Below are 12,666 nucleotides of genomic sequence, written 5' to 3' on the forward strand. Positions count from 1 at the left end.
ATAGATTAACAACACGTTAGCAGTTCTAATAAATACTTTTAAAATAAAAATAAAAAATTTCTTCATTTACAGTATAGCAGTGTTAACAAAATAAAAACTTAAAAAATGTTTGTTCATTAAAAATAAAACTGAAAAATAGATATTAAATGGAAAAAAAATTAAAACAAAAATTTGAAGTAGGTTACATTTGAAAACATTTAATTTTGAAGTACTAATATTACTAAAACTGGTAATAAAAATGAATAAATATTTATTTGCATTCTAAATATTTATAATATTATAATAGAAGTTTTTAAAAAATTACAAAAACACAACAAAATGACTAAAAATGAAAACTGAAAATAGAAAAAACTTCAACATTTTTATGAACACAATAATATATCAGTAATATTAAAGTAACACTAAAATAACACTGCGATACAGTAATGACATTATTATTCAGAAAAAAATTACAAAAACACAACAAAATGACTAAAAATGAAAACTGAAAATAGAAAAAACTTCAACATTTTTATGAACACTATAATAATATATCAGTAATATTAAAGTAACACTAAAATAACACTGCGATACAGTAATGACATTATTATTCAGATATATATAGTCAGAAGTAAAATGAAAATGTCACCATGCAAAAAAACCTAATTGTCCTAAAAAAGCTTTTTTTTTTTTTCTTGTGATTTTGGCATGTTGACATGTTCTTGTCAGAAACGACGCTAGGCTAATTGTCTGTGCTCTCTCTTCTTTCTCTCTGACTGTAGTTTGTCTGCAAGAATGATAAGTGCATTCCCTTCTGGTGGAAGTGTGATACTGAGGATGACTGTGGAGACCGCTCAGATGAACCTGCCGATTGCCGTAAGTATCAGGGCTTTAACTGTGAGAGACACCATGGACACTCAAACATACATAACATTCTCATACTCTGTTCTTGGGTTTTAGCCGAGTTTAAATGCAGACCAGGCCAGTTCCAGTGTGGCACAGGTCTCTGCACCAACCCGGCTTACATCTGTGATGGAGACAACGACTGCCAGGACAACTCTGATGAAGCCAACTGTGGTATGATGTCCAAGCAATTGTGTAGGACTGAAATAATCATCTTTAGGACATTTGCTTAATGAACACTCATTTTTGTCCTCGTTCAGACATCCACGTTTGCTTGCCCAGTCAGTTTAAGTGCTCGCATCCTAGTCGCTGTATCCCTGGAATCTTGCGTTGTAACGGTCAGAACAACTGCGGCCAGGGAGAAGATGAAAAGGACTGCCGTAAGTCTAGTCCTATATCTCTCATTAATTGAAAAATGGAATGTTTTGATATTTACACTATGTATGAGGCTGTTTTCTGATGAGCTGATTGGCTGAGTGTCGTCGTGTTGTCTTGCAGCTGAGGTGACCTGTGCTCCTAACCAGTTCCAGTGTGCCATCACCAAACGCTGTATACCACGAGTCTGGGTGTGCGATAGAGACTACGACTGCGTGGACGAATCCGACGAACCGGCCAACTGCAGTAAGGAAATAAAAAAACAACAATACATTGACTTTTAAAGCCACTTTTTATCTTAATTTGGTGGTAAATATTGATATTGCCAATGTATTATTTTAACTGCTTTGATTAGACTGCTTTTTTAAATCAGCAAACATATATGTATATATATTTAAGAAATATTTACAAGTTTATATATATATTCATATTTACATATGATGTATATTAAACATATATTATATATATTTCTTAAATCTATACATGTATGTGTGTGTCTTTATATATACGTATAAATATACACAGTACACACACATTATGTAAACACAAACTTATTTTGAATGCAATTAATCGCAATTAATCGATTTAACAGCACTACTTATGTCCGTTAATAGTTTATTTACCTATTTTGTAACTGATTTTATCTTGTTCTTGATACAAAAATAACCTTAGATTATAATATAGCATAAAATAACCAAATAAATCAAATGATTAATCGACTGACAGTCCTAATTAAAGCTGTTTGTGTTTTCTGCAGCTCAGATGAAGTGCGGTGTGGATGAGTTCCGCTGTAAGGACTCGGGCCGCTGTATCCCGTCCCGTTGGACATGTGATGGAGAGGACGATTGTGGAGATGGCTCCGATGAACCCAAAGAGGAGTGTGGTGCGACAGCCTTTATTTTCTCTATTTATACCTTTTATTCATTAAAAAATGTTGATTTGTCGTGGAAGTGAATACAAATGATTCATTTTAATTCTCATTATTTTATTATGTTTAATTTGAAAAAAGTGAATAATTGCATCGTATTTTCTTGAAGTAGATGAGAGAACATGTGAGCCGTACCAATTCCGCTGTAAGAACAACCGCTGCGTGCCGGGCCGCTGGCAGTGTGACTATGACAATGACTGTGGCGATAACTCGGATGAGGAGAAGTGCGGTATGTATCTCAACCGACAATGACTGTAGCGTTCCTGCTTCCTGTTCGCACACCTGAGACTGCATGTACGCCAGTTATAGGAGTGAATCTAGTGGTTTATTATTACTTGTGACCATCACGTATGTCTGTGGGAGGCATTGTGGGTATTTGTCCTATGTCATGGCTCACTCACATTGCTCACTGATGCATCTCACTTCATGTTGTCTCTATTCTTCATTTCACACTGACCCATTGGCTTGACTCAGAGGTAGGTCTCTCCTCCCTCCAAACCACCTACCTATTCCTGGCTCCCTTTCCTCCTCCTCTCTTCTCATCTCCCCATGATTCCATGCGTGTTTATGACAGAAGTGGCCAATTGCAGCTTCTGCTCCCTGGTGGAGAAATTATATAGTTCATTTTCCTCCTCGAAATTAAATAGTGAAGCTTCTAGCAGTGAACATTTCTGTTTATACGCTCAGATCTTGAAACTTGAATAAAGTTTGATTTGGGTTTGTTTTGTTAACTGTGGTTTTGTTGTCTTTAAAATGAAAGTGTTTACAATGATTCTGAACTAATTAGTAGGGTTCCCATGGTCATCATCGTACTGTGTATATTTATTATGTATATATAAATACATATGTGCATGTGTGTGCATTTATATATACATAATAAATATACACAGTACGCACACATATATTATGTAAACAAAAACGTTTATTTTGGATGCGATTAATCACGATTAATCGTTTGACGGCACTAATATATATATATATATAAAAATAATTTATTTTGAAAATTGATCATCATTATGTGGGAACCCTGAATGTGTTGGTAATTTTTCTCACTCTCTAAGCTGACCTATAGACCTTGTCTTGAAATTTGTCCCTTTCTTTCCTCCTGTTTTCCTTGTAGTTGTTATTGTGCTGTCCTTTTTTTTTCTTTTCAATATTAACATTTATGTCTCTCTCTCTCCCTACCAGTGCCACGTCAGTGCTCTGAAAGTGAGTTTGCCTGCACTAACGGCCGTTGTATTGCTGGGAGGTGGAAGTGTGATGGAGATCATGACTGTTCAGATGGATCTGATGAGGTACTGCAGTTCACTGGCCTACTTCACCATCTCATATAAATTGGGTATAGCCAGTCTATAAACTGCAATTATCAAGGGACCATTTATTCCGAGCTTAAATGCAATGTTCCTCCATTTACCCGAACATTTTTATTTCTCATGATTTAAAAAACCTTTTGTAGACAAAAATAAATTCTGCATGTTAATTTCTTTACAAAGGTAAGCATTTCAAAGGAATGGTTCACCCAAAAATGAACATTTGCTGAAAATGTACACACCTTCAGGCCAAGATGTAAATGAGTTTGTTTCTTCATCAGAACAGATTTGGAGAAATTTACACTTTACATCACATTGCTCACCAATAGGGATATGCCGGTATCAAATTTTCATGTTGCGATTAATTTCATGTTGCTTTTATTACGGTATACGGTATTATCACGATATTGAAATTAAGTTTAAAAAAAGTGCTGTCATAATACAGTATAACAGGTTTAATAAGCGAACAGCTGAATTTATATTTAAGACATTTGTAGCTGTTGCTTCCAGCTGAAATATGAGCTAAGAAATATAAATATAGTTTAGGTTTCTTTAGCTGGTTGGTTTTTGTGGTTATTACATACAGTAAGTCCATTTGTGGCACTCAGCACTTTATTGTAATATTACGTATTAAACTCAGTACATATATTATTGTGTCTCTCAGCATGGCTGTGATCTGAAGTGTGAGGAGGATCAATTCCAGTGTAAGAATGGTCACTGTATCCCACTTCGCTGGCACTGTGACGCTGATGCTGACTGCATTGATGGCAGTGATGAAACGAGTTGTGATATTTCTGGTGAGTATGCATGTCTGCTTCTTTCTGAAATGGGCTTATTTATGTGTCAAATGTCCTTTTTAAAATACAATCTCAAGTATCTCACTTTTTTTTTTTTTTTGCTCTCTTTCAGTGGCACGGCACTGCCCCAATGATGAGTTCCAGTGTAATAACACTCTGTGTAAGCCGCTGTCCTGGAAGTGTGATGGGGAGGATGACTGTGGAGATAACTCTGATGAGAACCCTGAGGAATGCAGTAAGAACTCACACACACAGTTGAATTGTAATAAAAAAGATCAGCGTCCCTGACAAATATTTACAATTCATTTGCAATATTTTGTTGGCGATGAATAGAAAAATAACATTAATCCATGGCAAGCTCAAACTGTAAACTTCTTCCTTTCTATAATTCAGGAAACTTCCAGTGCCCACCCACTAGAAGTTTCCGTTGTCGGAATAATCGCGTATGTCTCAGGAGTGGCAAGCGCTGTGATGGTGTGGACAACTGCGGAGACAATTCAGATGAGACCAACTGTGGTGAGTCTTCTGCTCTGACGTGCCTCGATGATTTTATATCAGACTCACTGAGTGTTTTCATGACCTGTGCGACATGGTTCATGTTTATATAGGAGACCACACATCCACATGCGATAAAGACCAGTTCAAGTGCAGCAATGGCAAATGCATCAGTGCCAACCTGCGGTGCAACTTCTTTAATGACTGTGAAGATTACGGATCAGATGAGATTGGCTGCAAGACAGGTAAGATGCTGCCATCTGTATGGAATCCCACATCTACATTTAATAGTTTCTCATAATGCTAGTGTCCATCTTTGTGGATAAAATCCGCTTTGATTTTATAGTTTGATATTTAGAAAGGGCTCTTAAATCCTGATTGAATTGACTTTATGTGTCTGTCTGTGTGTTTGTAGACACCATGCTGAATGACTGTAAGAGTAACAAATCTCTATGTGGAGATGGCGATGAGGCTCACTGCATTTCCAACGGCACAGACACATTCTGCTCCTGCAAACAGGGTTTCCAGAGCGTTGAACACAACACCTGTGAAGGTACTTAGTCTGCCATCTTAAAAAGGCTTACGACTTTCTTTTTATGTCAGTGAAGGTTATCACCACCTGCAAATCAACATTTGATAAATTGTTGTGTTCTCTTTTTAGATAAGAATGAGTGCAAGCAGTTTGGTACGTGTTCTCACATATGCAACAACACCAAAGGCTCCTACAAGTGCAGCTGCAACAAATACTTCACCAGGATTAACAACACATGCAAGGCTGACAGTATGTGCTGATTTTATTCTTTAAATCACTTTGCCTTAAGAGTTGTGCATGCTCTCCAATGGATTCACCTATGGAAAACTTTTTTGTGTGTATCTGCAGGTCAAAACATTAGTAAACAGGTCCTCTACATTGCGGATGATAACGAGATCCGCAGTCTAAATCTTGATATGCGTAAGTGGGTTTATGAGCAGACATTCCAGGGCGATGCCAACGTGCGCATCGATGCCATGGACTTGCACGTCAAGACCAACCGCATTTTCTGGACCAATTGGCACACGTCTGGCATTTCCTGCTTCCAGCTGCCATCTCCATCCTCACCATCAGGTCCTATGTCTAACTCTCACCGCAACACGAGGCAGAGCGAGGGCAGTGTCACCAACCTCGATGTAAGTCAAGACATTCTGTGTTCATTATTAAGCTTCATGCTTTGCAAAACCTTTTCTGAATTTTCCCTGTCTCCTCTTTAGATTCCAGGTTTGAAGATGCCACGTGGAATCGCGGTAGACTGGGTGGCTGGTAACCTCTACTGGACCGATTCGGGACGTGATGTGATCGAGGTTGCTCAGATTTCAGGCCAGCACAGGAAGACGCTGATTTCTGGCATGATTGATGAGCCTTATGCCATTGTAGTGGATCCTCAGAGAGGGTAAGAAAGCATATACTGTACTGTATGTTTTCTTAATTCTACAGTAGAATCGATCGCTTCAAATAGATAATTTTTGTTTCATATATCAGAACCATGTACTGGACTGATTGGGGGAATCATCCAAAGATTGAGACGGCTGCCATGGATGGGACACTCAGACAAACCCTGGTCCATGAGAACATCCAATGGCCTACAGGTCTTACCAGCGTAATGCTGCTTTTAACCATCTGTATCCATGAAATTAGTTCACTGTATTCAAATGAAATCTATGTGTTAATGCATACATCTTCTCTAAAACAGGTCTTGCAGTGGACTACTTCAATGAGCGTCTGTACTGGGCAGATGTCAAGCTCTCTATGATTGGCAGTGTGCGTTTGGATGGCTCTGACCCTGTTGTGGCTGTATCCAACATCAAAAACAGTTCAGTAATGCTATTATGCTCTGGGATTGAAGCTTATCCTTGACTGTATCTGCTAAAATGTATATTTAGCTACAATATAATATACACTACCGTTCAAACGTTTGTTTGTTTTTTAATACTCACAAAGGCTACCATTTATATGGTTAAAGAAACTGTACAAAACAGTAATATTTTAAACATTAATCAGCTTCTCTTAATTTCTTACAGACCTCCTCCACCCCTTCAGCATTGATATCTTTGAGGATTACATTTATGGTGTTACCTACACCAATAACTTTGTCTTCCGGGTTAACAAGTTTGGCAAAGGTCAGGCGGAGAATCTGACCACTGGCATCAACCACGCAACTGACATAGTCCTATATCACCGCTACAAACAGCCTGAGAGTGAGTGTCTGTGTGAAAGTGTTTGTGGTTTGGACACATTTTTTAGGGTCTGACTGCGAATATGAGTGTGTGTTTTTTCTGCTATCTAAAACGTGTTTTTTTTTTTACAGTGACTAACCCATGTGATAGGAAGAAGTGTGAATGGTTGTGTTTACTCAGTCCCAGTGGGCCAGTGTGCACCTGCCCTAATGACCACATCCCTGACAACGGTACCTGTACTGAGGTGCCACCAGCGACCCAGTCCCCCTTCAGTAAGAACCTACTTTCACACTATATCCTAATTCATATTATACCACAGCCAGAACAATGCTGAAGCTACTTATTACACTGAAATATAGGGGGAAAAAAACATTTTACATGGTAAATATTGTGCATGTGCAATTTTTTTAGCTTGATTGAATGCATTTATGATATTTAATAAAATATTTTTTTCTGATACTTCATGAGCATAAATTAATTTCTTAGGCATTTCTCAACATGATTAAATTATAAAACTTAAGATGTTCATTCAGACAGTCATCTTTAACATATTTTTCCTTTAGCTCCTACATGTAATGTTCAGTGCCAGAATGGTGGCAGCTGTTTCCTCAACGCATGGAACCAACCCAAATGTCGCTGCCCCACCAGTTACAGTGGAGAACGCTGTGAAATCAACCAGTGCAGAGACTACTGTCAGAACGGAGGAACCTGCTCCCCGTCACGCACAGGTATACACACTCACAGACACATTGTGCCTTTGTGGCCAGGGTTCTGCACATTTATCTTTATAGCTACATCAGCAACACTTTCTGTTTCGTCTCTTCAGGTGCTCCTACCTGCCGCTGTCAGACTGGCTTCACTGGCCCCAAATGTAACCTGCATGTTTGCAACAACTACTGCCAGAATGGGGGCAACTGCACTGTCAACCAGGGCAACCAGCCAACCTGCCGTTGTCCAAAGGGCTTCTTGGGTGACCAGTGCCAGTACAGTGAGTTTAACTACTTGTCACCTTAAAGAGGGTTCAGTCTTTTCTAAAATCTCCATTTTCTTAATGTTTTTTTATTAGCTGTTTGCATCCAAACAGAAGTCTTACTAATAAATGAAACAAAGTCAAATATGTACTGGGAATCAATCTGTGCAGGTCATTGTGAGGACTTCTGTAAGAATGGAGGTACTTGTATGGAGATGATGAACGGCACTAAACATTGCCAGTGTTCTGAGTCGTACTTTGGTCCGCAATGTGAGCTGAACAAGTGTGAATACTGTGGCACGGGCAAGTGTGAAGTGCTAGGCAACGGGATAACATGCAAGTATGTACCAGCACATTCAACTCACTGGGCTTTTATAGTCGTATAAATATGGATCAGTTGTGTGCTGTTTATGTGGGTGCTATGATAATTTATGTTCTTCTGTGTAGATGCGCTAATGACATCCAGCGGCCTACGTGCTACACCTGTGATGACTTCTGCATTGAGGGCCAGTGTTCTGTAGACCCTCATACTATGCTGCCACAGTGCAGGTAAAGTGGACAGAGCTGTATAAAAGAAATTGCTTTTATGTTCTTGCAAATGTTTTGTTGGCAAAAAGTAAAAAGAAAAAACACCAACAGATAAAATCCACATAAAATGGACAATTAAACTGCAAATAGAATATAGAAAATAGAAAACAAAAATAGGCCTAGTACTGAACCTTGTGGTACCCCAGATAAAAGATAATCTACCTGAATGTCCTGAATTCTGTACTTGAGATAGCTGACAAACTTGTCTATAGCATGATCTTAAAAACCTATAATAACATGATTCTGTATAAGGATTGCCAGTAATGTATAGTGTGTGTTATGTAGGTGTCACACAGGCTGGTCAGGTTTCCGCTGTGAGCTCAATGTCGCCCCTGTTCAAAACTCAGACTCTGGAAGTAAGTGCCAGCATTTGGTTACATCACTCTCAGATTCATATTCAATTTGGTTTGGCAAGGTAAACAAAAAGAAGCTTTGCATTGGCAAAGATTTTTTTTTTTTGTATGCCTGTTGCTATGAAGAAATCTGTGCAATAGTATAATAATGATGCATGTTTCTTCTTTGTGTAGGTACTCCGTCAGTGGTCATCCCAGTGGTGTTACTGCTCTTACTTGCACTGTTAGTGGTTGGTTCCATCTTGTGGTACAAGAAGAGAATGCGTGGGTAAGTACATATAACAATTTCAGTGTGTATAAAGGAACTCAGAGACACTCCAGGGCTATAGCCAAAATTATTTTGTGTATTGATCAGACTTTTTTCCTGACATCTTCTTCATTTTGCTGTAGAGCAGGGATCTTTGACTTTTTCAGTTCGAGGGCCTTAGTTTTGGTGATAGACCTTATATAATAATTACATGATTATATATTATACTATATTTGTTTGACTGAAGGAAATAATTGTACATAATTATTTTGTATAATTGTACATAATTATTTTGTATGATAAGGGTATGATTATATTATAAATTTTTAAATATTTGTTTGGTTAAAGGAAATATTTTACATGTAATTATATAATTGTTTTTTATTATTTTATAATTGTAATTCTACATTGATTTTAATTATCATGTTATAAAATGGATTTTTGTTGAATACATATTAAGGCCGGGATTTAGTCTAAAGTTGGTGAGCCCGATTCAACATGTTGAATTAACGTCGGGGCCGTCAGCGAGAGTGAGAACTCTGATTGGATGTTCAGTTTAGCGAACGAGTCCGTGCCCGCGAATTAAAGCGAAAGTGATGAAAATGAGCAAATAAATAAAGGCAGCACAGACAGAAGGCTGTTCTAATATTACGTGATCTTACCAAAGATATTTTCACAAAAACATGAGCCGCTTAAAATGAAGATAGTTTATCAACATAACTGATATTCAAAATGGTAAGAAAGCACTTTTTTGTTTACGTTTAGTATATCGGCGTATATCTCGTATATCCTTGTTTCGGTTTCTCCTTTTGAATGAGGAATATATACAATTGATAGCTGCTGATATAGACAGTCAGTTCCTCTGACGCAGGCGCAGAGAACGCATGTGTTAGTTTGCAATCGGCTGTAGTCTGTGCAGTGTGTTCAAGCGCAGCTTTGTGGTCCAGACGCTGTCGACGCAAGGTGACAACACCGTCGGCTTTCGTCGCTGCTAGTTCTTTGAAGTCGCCTTGGTATGTCCCGGCCTTAAGCTCATACAATAATTAGCAGACCCACTTCAGTACCCTGTTGAAGACCCCCCTGCTTTAGAGCATTAATTCCTGCACATTCCACTTTAATTTAACACTAAACTCAATTTCCAGCTCTCTCACTTTCTCTCTCTGTGGTTAAACTGCATCTTTCTGTCTCTCAGGTCTGTGAGGCGGGGCAAACCCAGCTCCAGATGTTCGCGGTAACTCTGACTCTATAACAGCAGGGTCCCATTCTAGTCCATCCTCTCCTCTCTTCCTCCCCCATCATCATACTCTACCTCTCTTTCTCCCTGCTTCTCCTGCCTGATCCTGTGCTGTTACTGTGGTATTCCTGTGGTTTTTACCAGTTTCAACACAGGGATCTATTGACGACAGCTAAAATAGATCAACTGGTTGGTGCAAGACGCAGCGCTGGGCTGCGTCCTGTCCCTCTCACTCCTCCTCGCGCCATCGTGTGTCCATTTTATATGTCCGTGAGAGCAGTGTCGCTGTGCTTTAAGTGTTTGGCACCTCATTGACCGTAGTGGACCATGTCTTGTGGATATCCAGCTTTCTCTAAGACCCTGCAGAGTTGCTCACTCTGGCTGGCAGTCTCCACCTGAAAGCACATGGATGGTTCCTCAAAGTGTCATGGCTCCTTGCACTTGTGTTTATATGGCAGGAGAGACCCTGGTGGATGTAGCTGTGTGTCTATGTTTGTGAGTTGCTTGGAGATAGGCTACTTTGTGTGTGTGAGTGTAACTTCCTGTGCCTTGGCTCGGCCTGCAGAGGTGTGTTGCAAAGAAGCTTGGACAAAGATGTAACTGCTTACTGGTGTTTGTGTCCGCAGCGCTAAAGGATTCCAGCACCAGAGGATGACCAACGGAGCCATGAACGTTGAGATCGGGAACCCAGCGTACAAGATTTACGAAGGAGAGCCTGACGATGACGCAGGGGAGCTGCTGGACTCTGAGTTCACTCTGGATCCAGATAAGGTTGACACCTTTATGTTATTCTCCAACCCCCTGGTAGGGGTCTTATGTACTATATTTTTGTCATTTAGATTTTTAGAATATTATTTATTATAATTGTATATTTTAAAGTATATATTTTGTAATTGTTAGTTTCAGCTGAAATGTTCTTTGCGCTGAAATGTTTAATATTAAAGTATAAAATAATTTAATGTTTTGTATAATATATGAATGGTGAATAGAATGAATGCATATACAACAAAATATATGAGGTGAATCCAGTAGTAAATTAACTGTTTTGAAAATAGATATGACCAGGTTGTATATACAAGATGTTGAATTGGACATTCAAGACACACTCATTCATATTTATTGAAAGGGGAGGAGAAACCAGTTTGTGACTTATGTAAGAATCTTTTGAGTGTAAAACGTATTTTAATAGAATGTCCAATTTTAAATGAAATTAGACAATGTTTTTATTCAGAAAATAAATTAAAAGACATTTTTAAAAAGGTATCTCCTGGAAAAAAACAATAGCATTTTGTTATTTGTATGTTTTTGTATAGTGAGTGTGTCTTAAGAAAATGTTATATTACTGTAAATGATATATTGAAATGATACTGTTAATATTGCCATGAATATAGACATTGTTGCTGATGTGGCGTAAAAACATAAATAAATTTATATAATATATGAATTATATAAAATATTTTAATATATTTATAGTTTATAATTATTGTCTAATATCATTAAAATCAAAATGACAATATTACACAATTATATTTTATATCATATATATTTTATGTTAATATTATGTTATATTCAATTATATATAATTTTTTATTGTTATTATTGTATTTAGTTATTATTCTTGATTGATTTATATATATCAGTGTGGGTGTGTGAAAAAATTTATATATTTCAACCAAAACTTTAAATACAATATTTAAATACAATCATAATCGATTGAAATCAAAATAATTTAAATAGTTTTTAAAATATTTTTCTATTTTATAAAATAAATATATGATCATATATTAAACTTTTTAATTATTAGTTTGGTAAAAGAAAATATTTTACATAATTTTAAATAGGGCCTAATATATGATTATATATATTTTATTTAAATATTAGTTTGGTTGGAGACATTATTTAACTTTTATTTCACTTTTGCAGTCTAAACGTTTGTCTTGAATATCCATTTTTCATACTGTATATTAGGGATGCACAGTATTGGATTTTTGCCGATATGCCGATTAGGGTTGTGACGGTGAGGAAATTTTCCCACCGGTTAATCGACGTGTGACAACACCGGTAATACCGGTATCACCGTAGGGGCGGGGCGTTCCCTCTTTTCCTCGCTTTCCTTCGCTTTTAAATAGCTTGTAAAAGCGGCGTGCGCATTTTACTTTCACTTTGAAATAGCGGCAATTCGGAGTAAAGCAATTGTTAATTTTTAGTTTGTTTGAATTTTCCCTCTTTTCCTCGCTTTCCGTCGCTTTTAAATAGGTTAAAAGCGCCGTGCTCAT

General features: G+C 37.5%; 1 protein-coding gene across 1 annotated transcript in view; it reads left to right on the plus strand.

Moving 5' to 3' along the window:
• Window positions 1-12,666, plus strand: part of LOC107737663 (low-density lipoprotein receptor-related protein 1-like) — a 130,317-nt gene that overhangs the window by 112,744 nt on the left and 4,907 nt on the right. Inside the window, exons 61-86 of the mRNA XM_016549255.1 lie at window positions 762-855; window positions 940-1,056; window positions 1,143-1,262; window positions 1,381-1,503; window positions 2,015-2,140; window positions 2,298-2,414; window positions 3,374-3,480; window positions 4,160-4,292; window positions 4,405-4,527; window positions 4,686-4,808; window positions 4,901-5,032; window positions 5,203-5,340; window positions 5,449-5,568; window positions 5,668-5,954; window positions 6,036-6,214; window positions 6,304-6,410; window positions 6,515-6,634; window positions 6,843-7,019; window positions 7,130-7,270; window positions 7,562-7,726; window positions 7,825-7,986; window positions 8,140-8,308; window positions 8,416-8,517; window positions 8,842-8,912; window positions 9,084-9,177; window positions 11,017-11,161. Coding sequence (XP_016404741.1) covers window positions 762-855; window positions 940-1,056; window positions 1,143-1,262; window positions 1,381-1,503; window positions 2,015-2,140; window positions 2,298-2,414; window positions 3,374-3,480; window positions 4,160-4,292; window positions 4,405-4,527; window positions 4,686-4,808; window positions 4,901-5,032; window positions 5,203-5,340; window positions 5,449-5,568; window positions 5,668-5,954; window positions 6,036-6,214; window positions 6,304-6,410; window positions 6,515-6,634; window positions 6,843-7,019; window positions 7,130-7,270; window positions 7,562-7,726; window positions 7,825-7,986; window positions 8,140-8,308; window positions 8,416-8,517; window positions 8,842-8,912; window positions 9,084-9,177; window positions 11,017-11,161 — 3,492 coding nt within the window. The remainder of the gene's footprint in view (window positions 1-761; window positions 856-939; window positions 1,057-1,142; window positions 1,263-1,380; window positions 1,504-2,014; window positions 2,141-2,297; window positions 2,415-3,373; window positions 3,481-4,159; window positions 4,293-4,404; window positions 4,528-4,685; window positions 4,809-4,900; window positions 5,033-5,202; window positions 5,341-5,448; window positions 5,569-5,667; window positions 5,955-6,035; window positions 6,215-6,303; window positions 6,411-6,514; window positions 6,635-6,842; window positions 7,020-7,129; window positions 7,271-7,561; window positions 7,727-7,824; window positions 7,987-8,139; window positions 8,309-8,415; window positions 8,518-8,841; window positions 8,913-9,083; window positions 9,178-11,016; window positions 11,162-12,666) is intronic.

The sequence above is a fragment of the Sinocyclocheilus rhinocerous genome, unplaced genomic scaffold, assembly GCF_001515625.1.
Source record: "Sinocyclocheilus rhinocerous isolate Xijiao unplaced genomic scaffold, SAMN03320098_v1.1 scaffold72, whole genome shotgun sequence".
NCBI lineage: Eukaryota > Metazoa > Chordata > Actinopteri > Cypriniformes > Cyprinidae > Sinocyclocheilus > Sinocyclocheilus rhinocerous.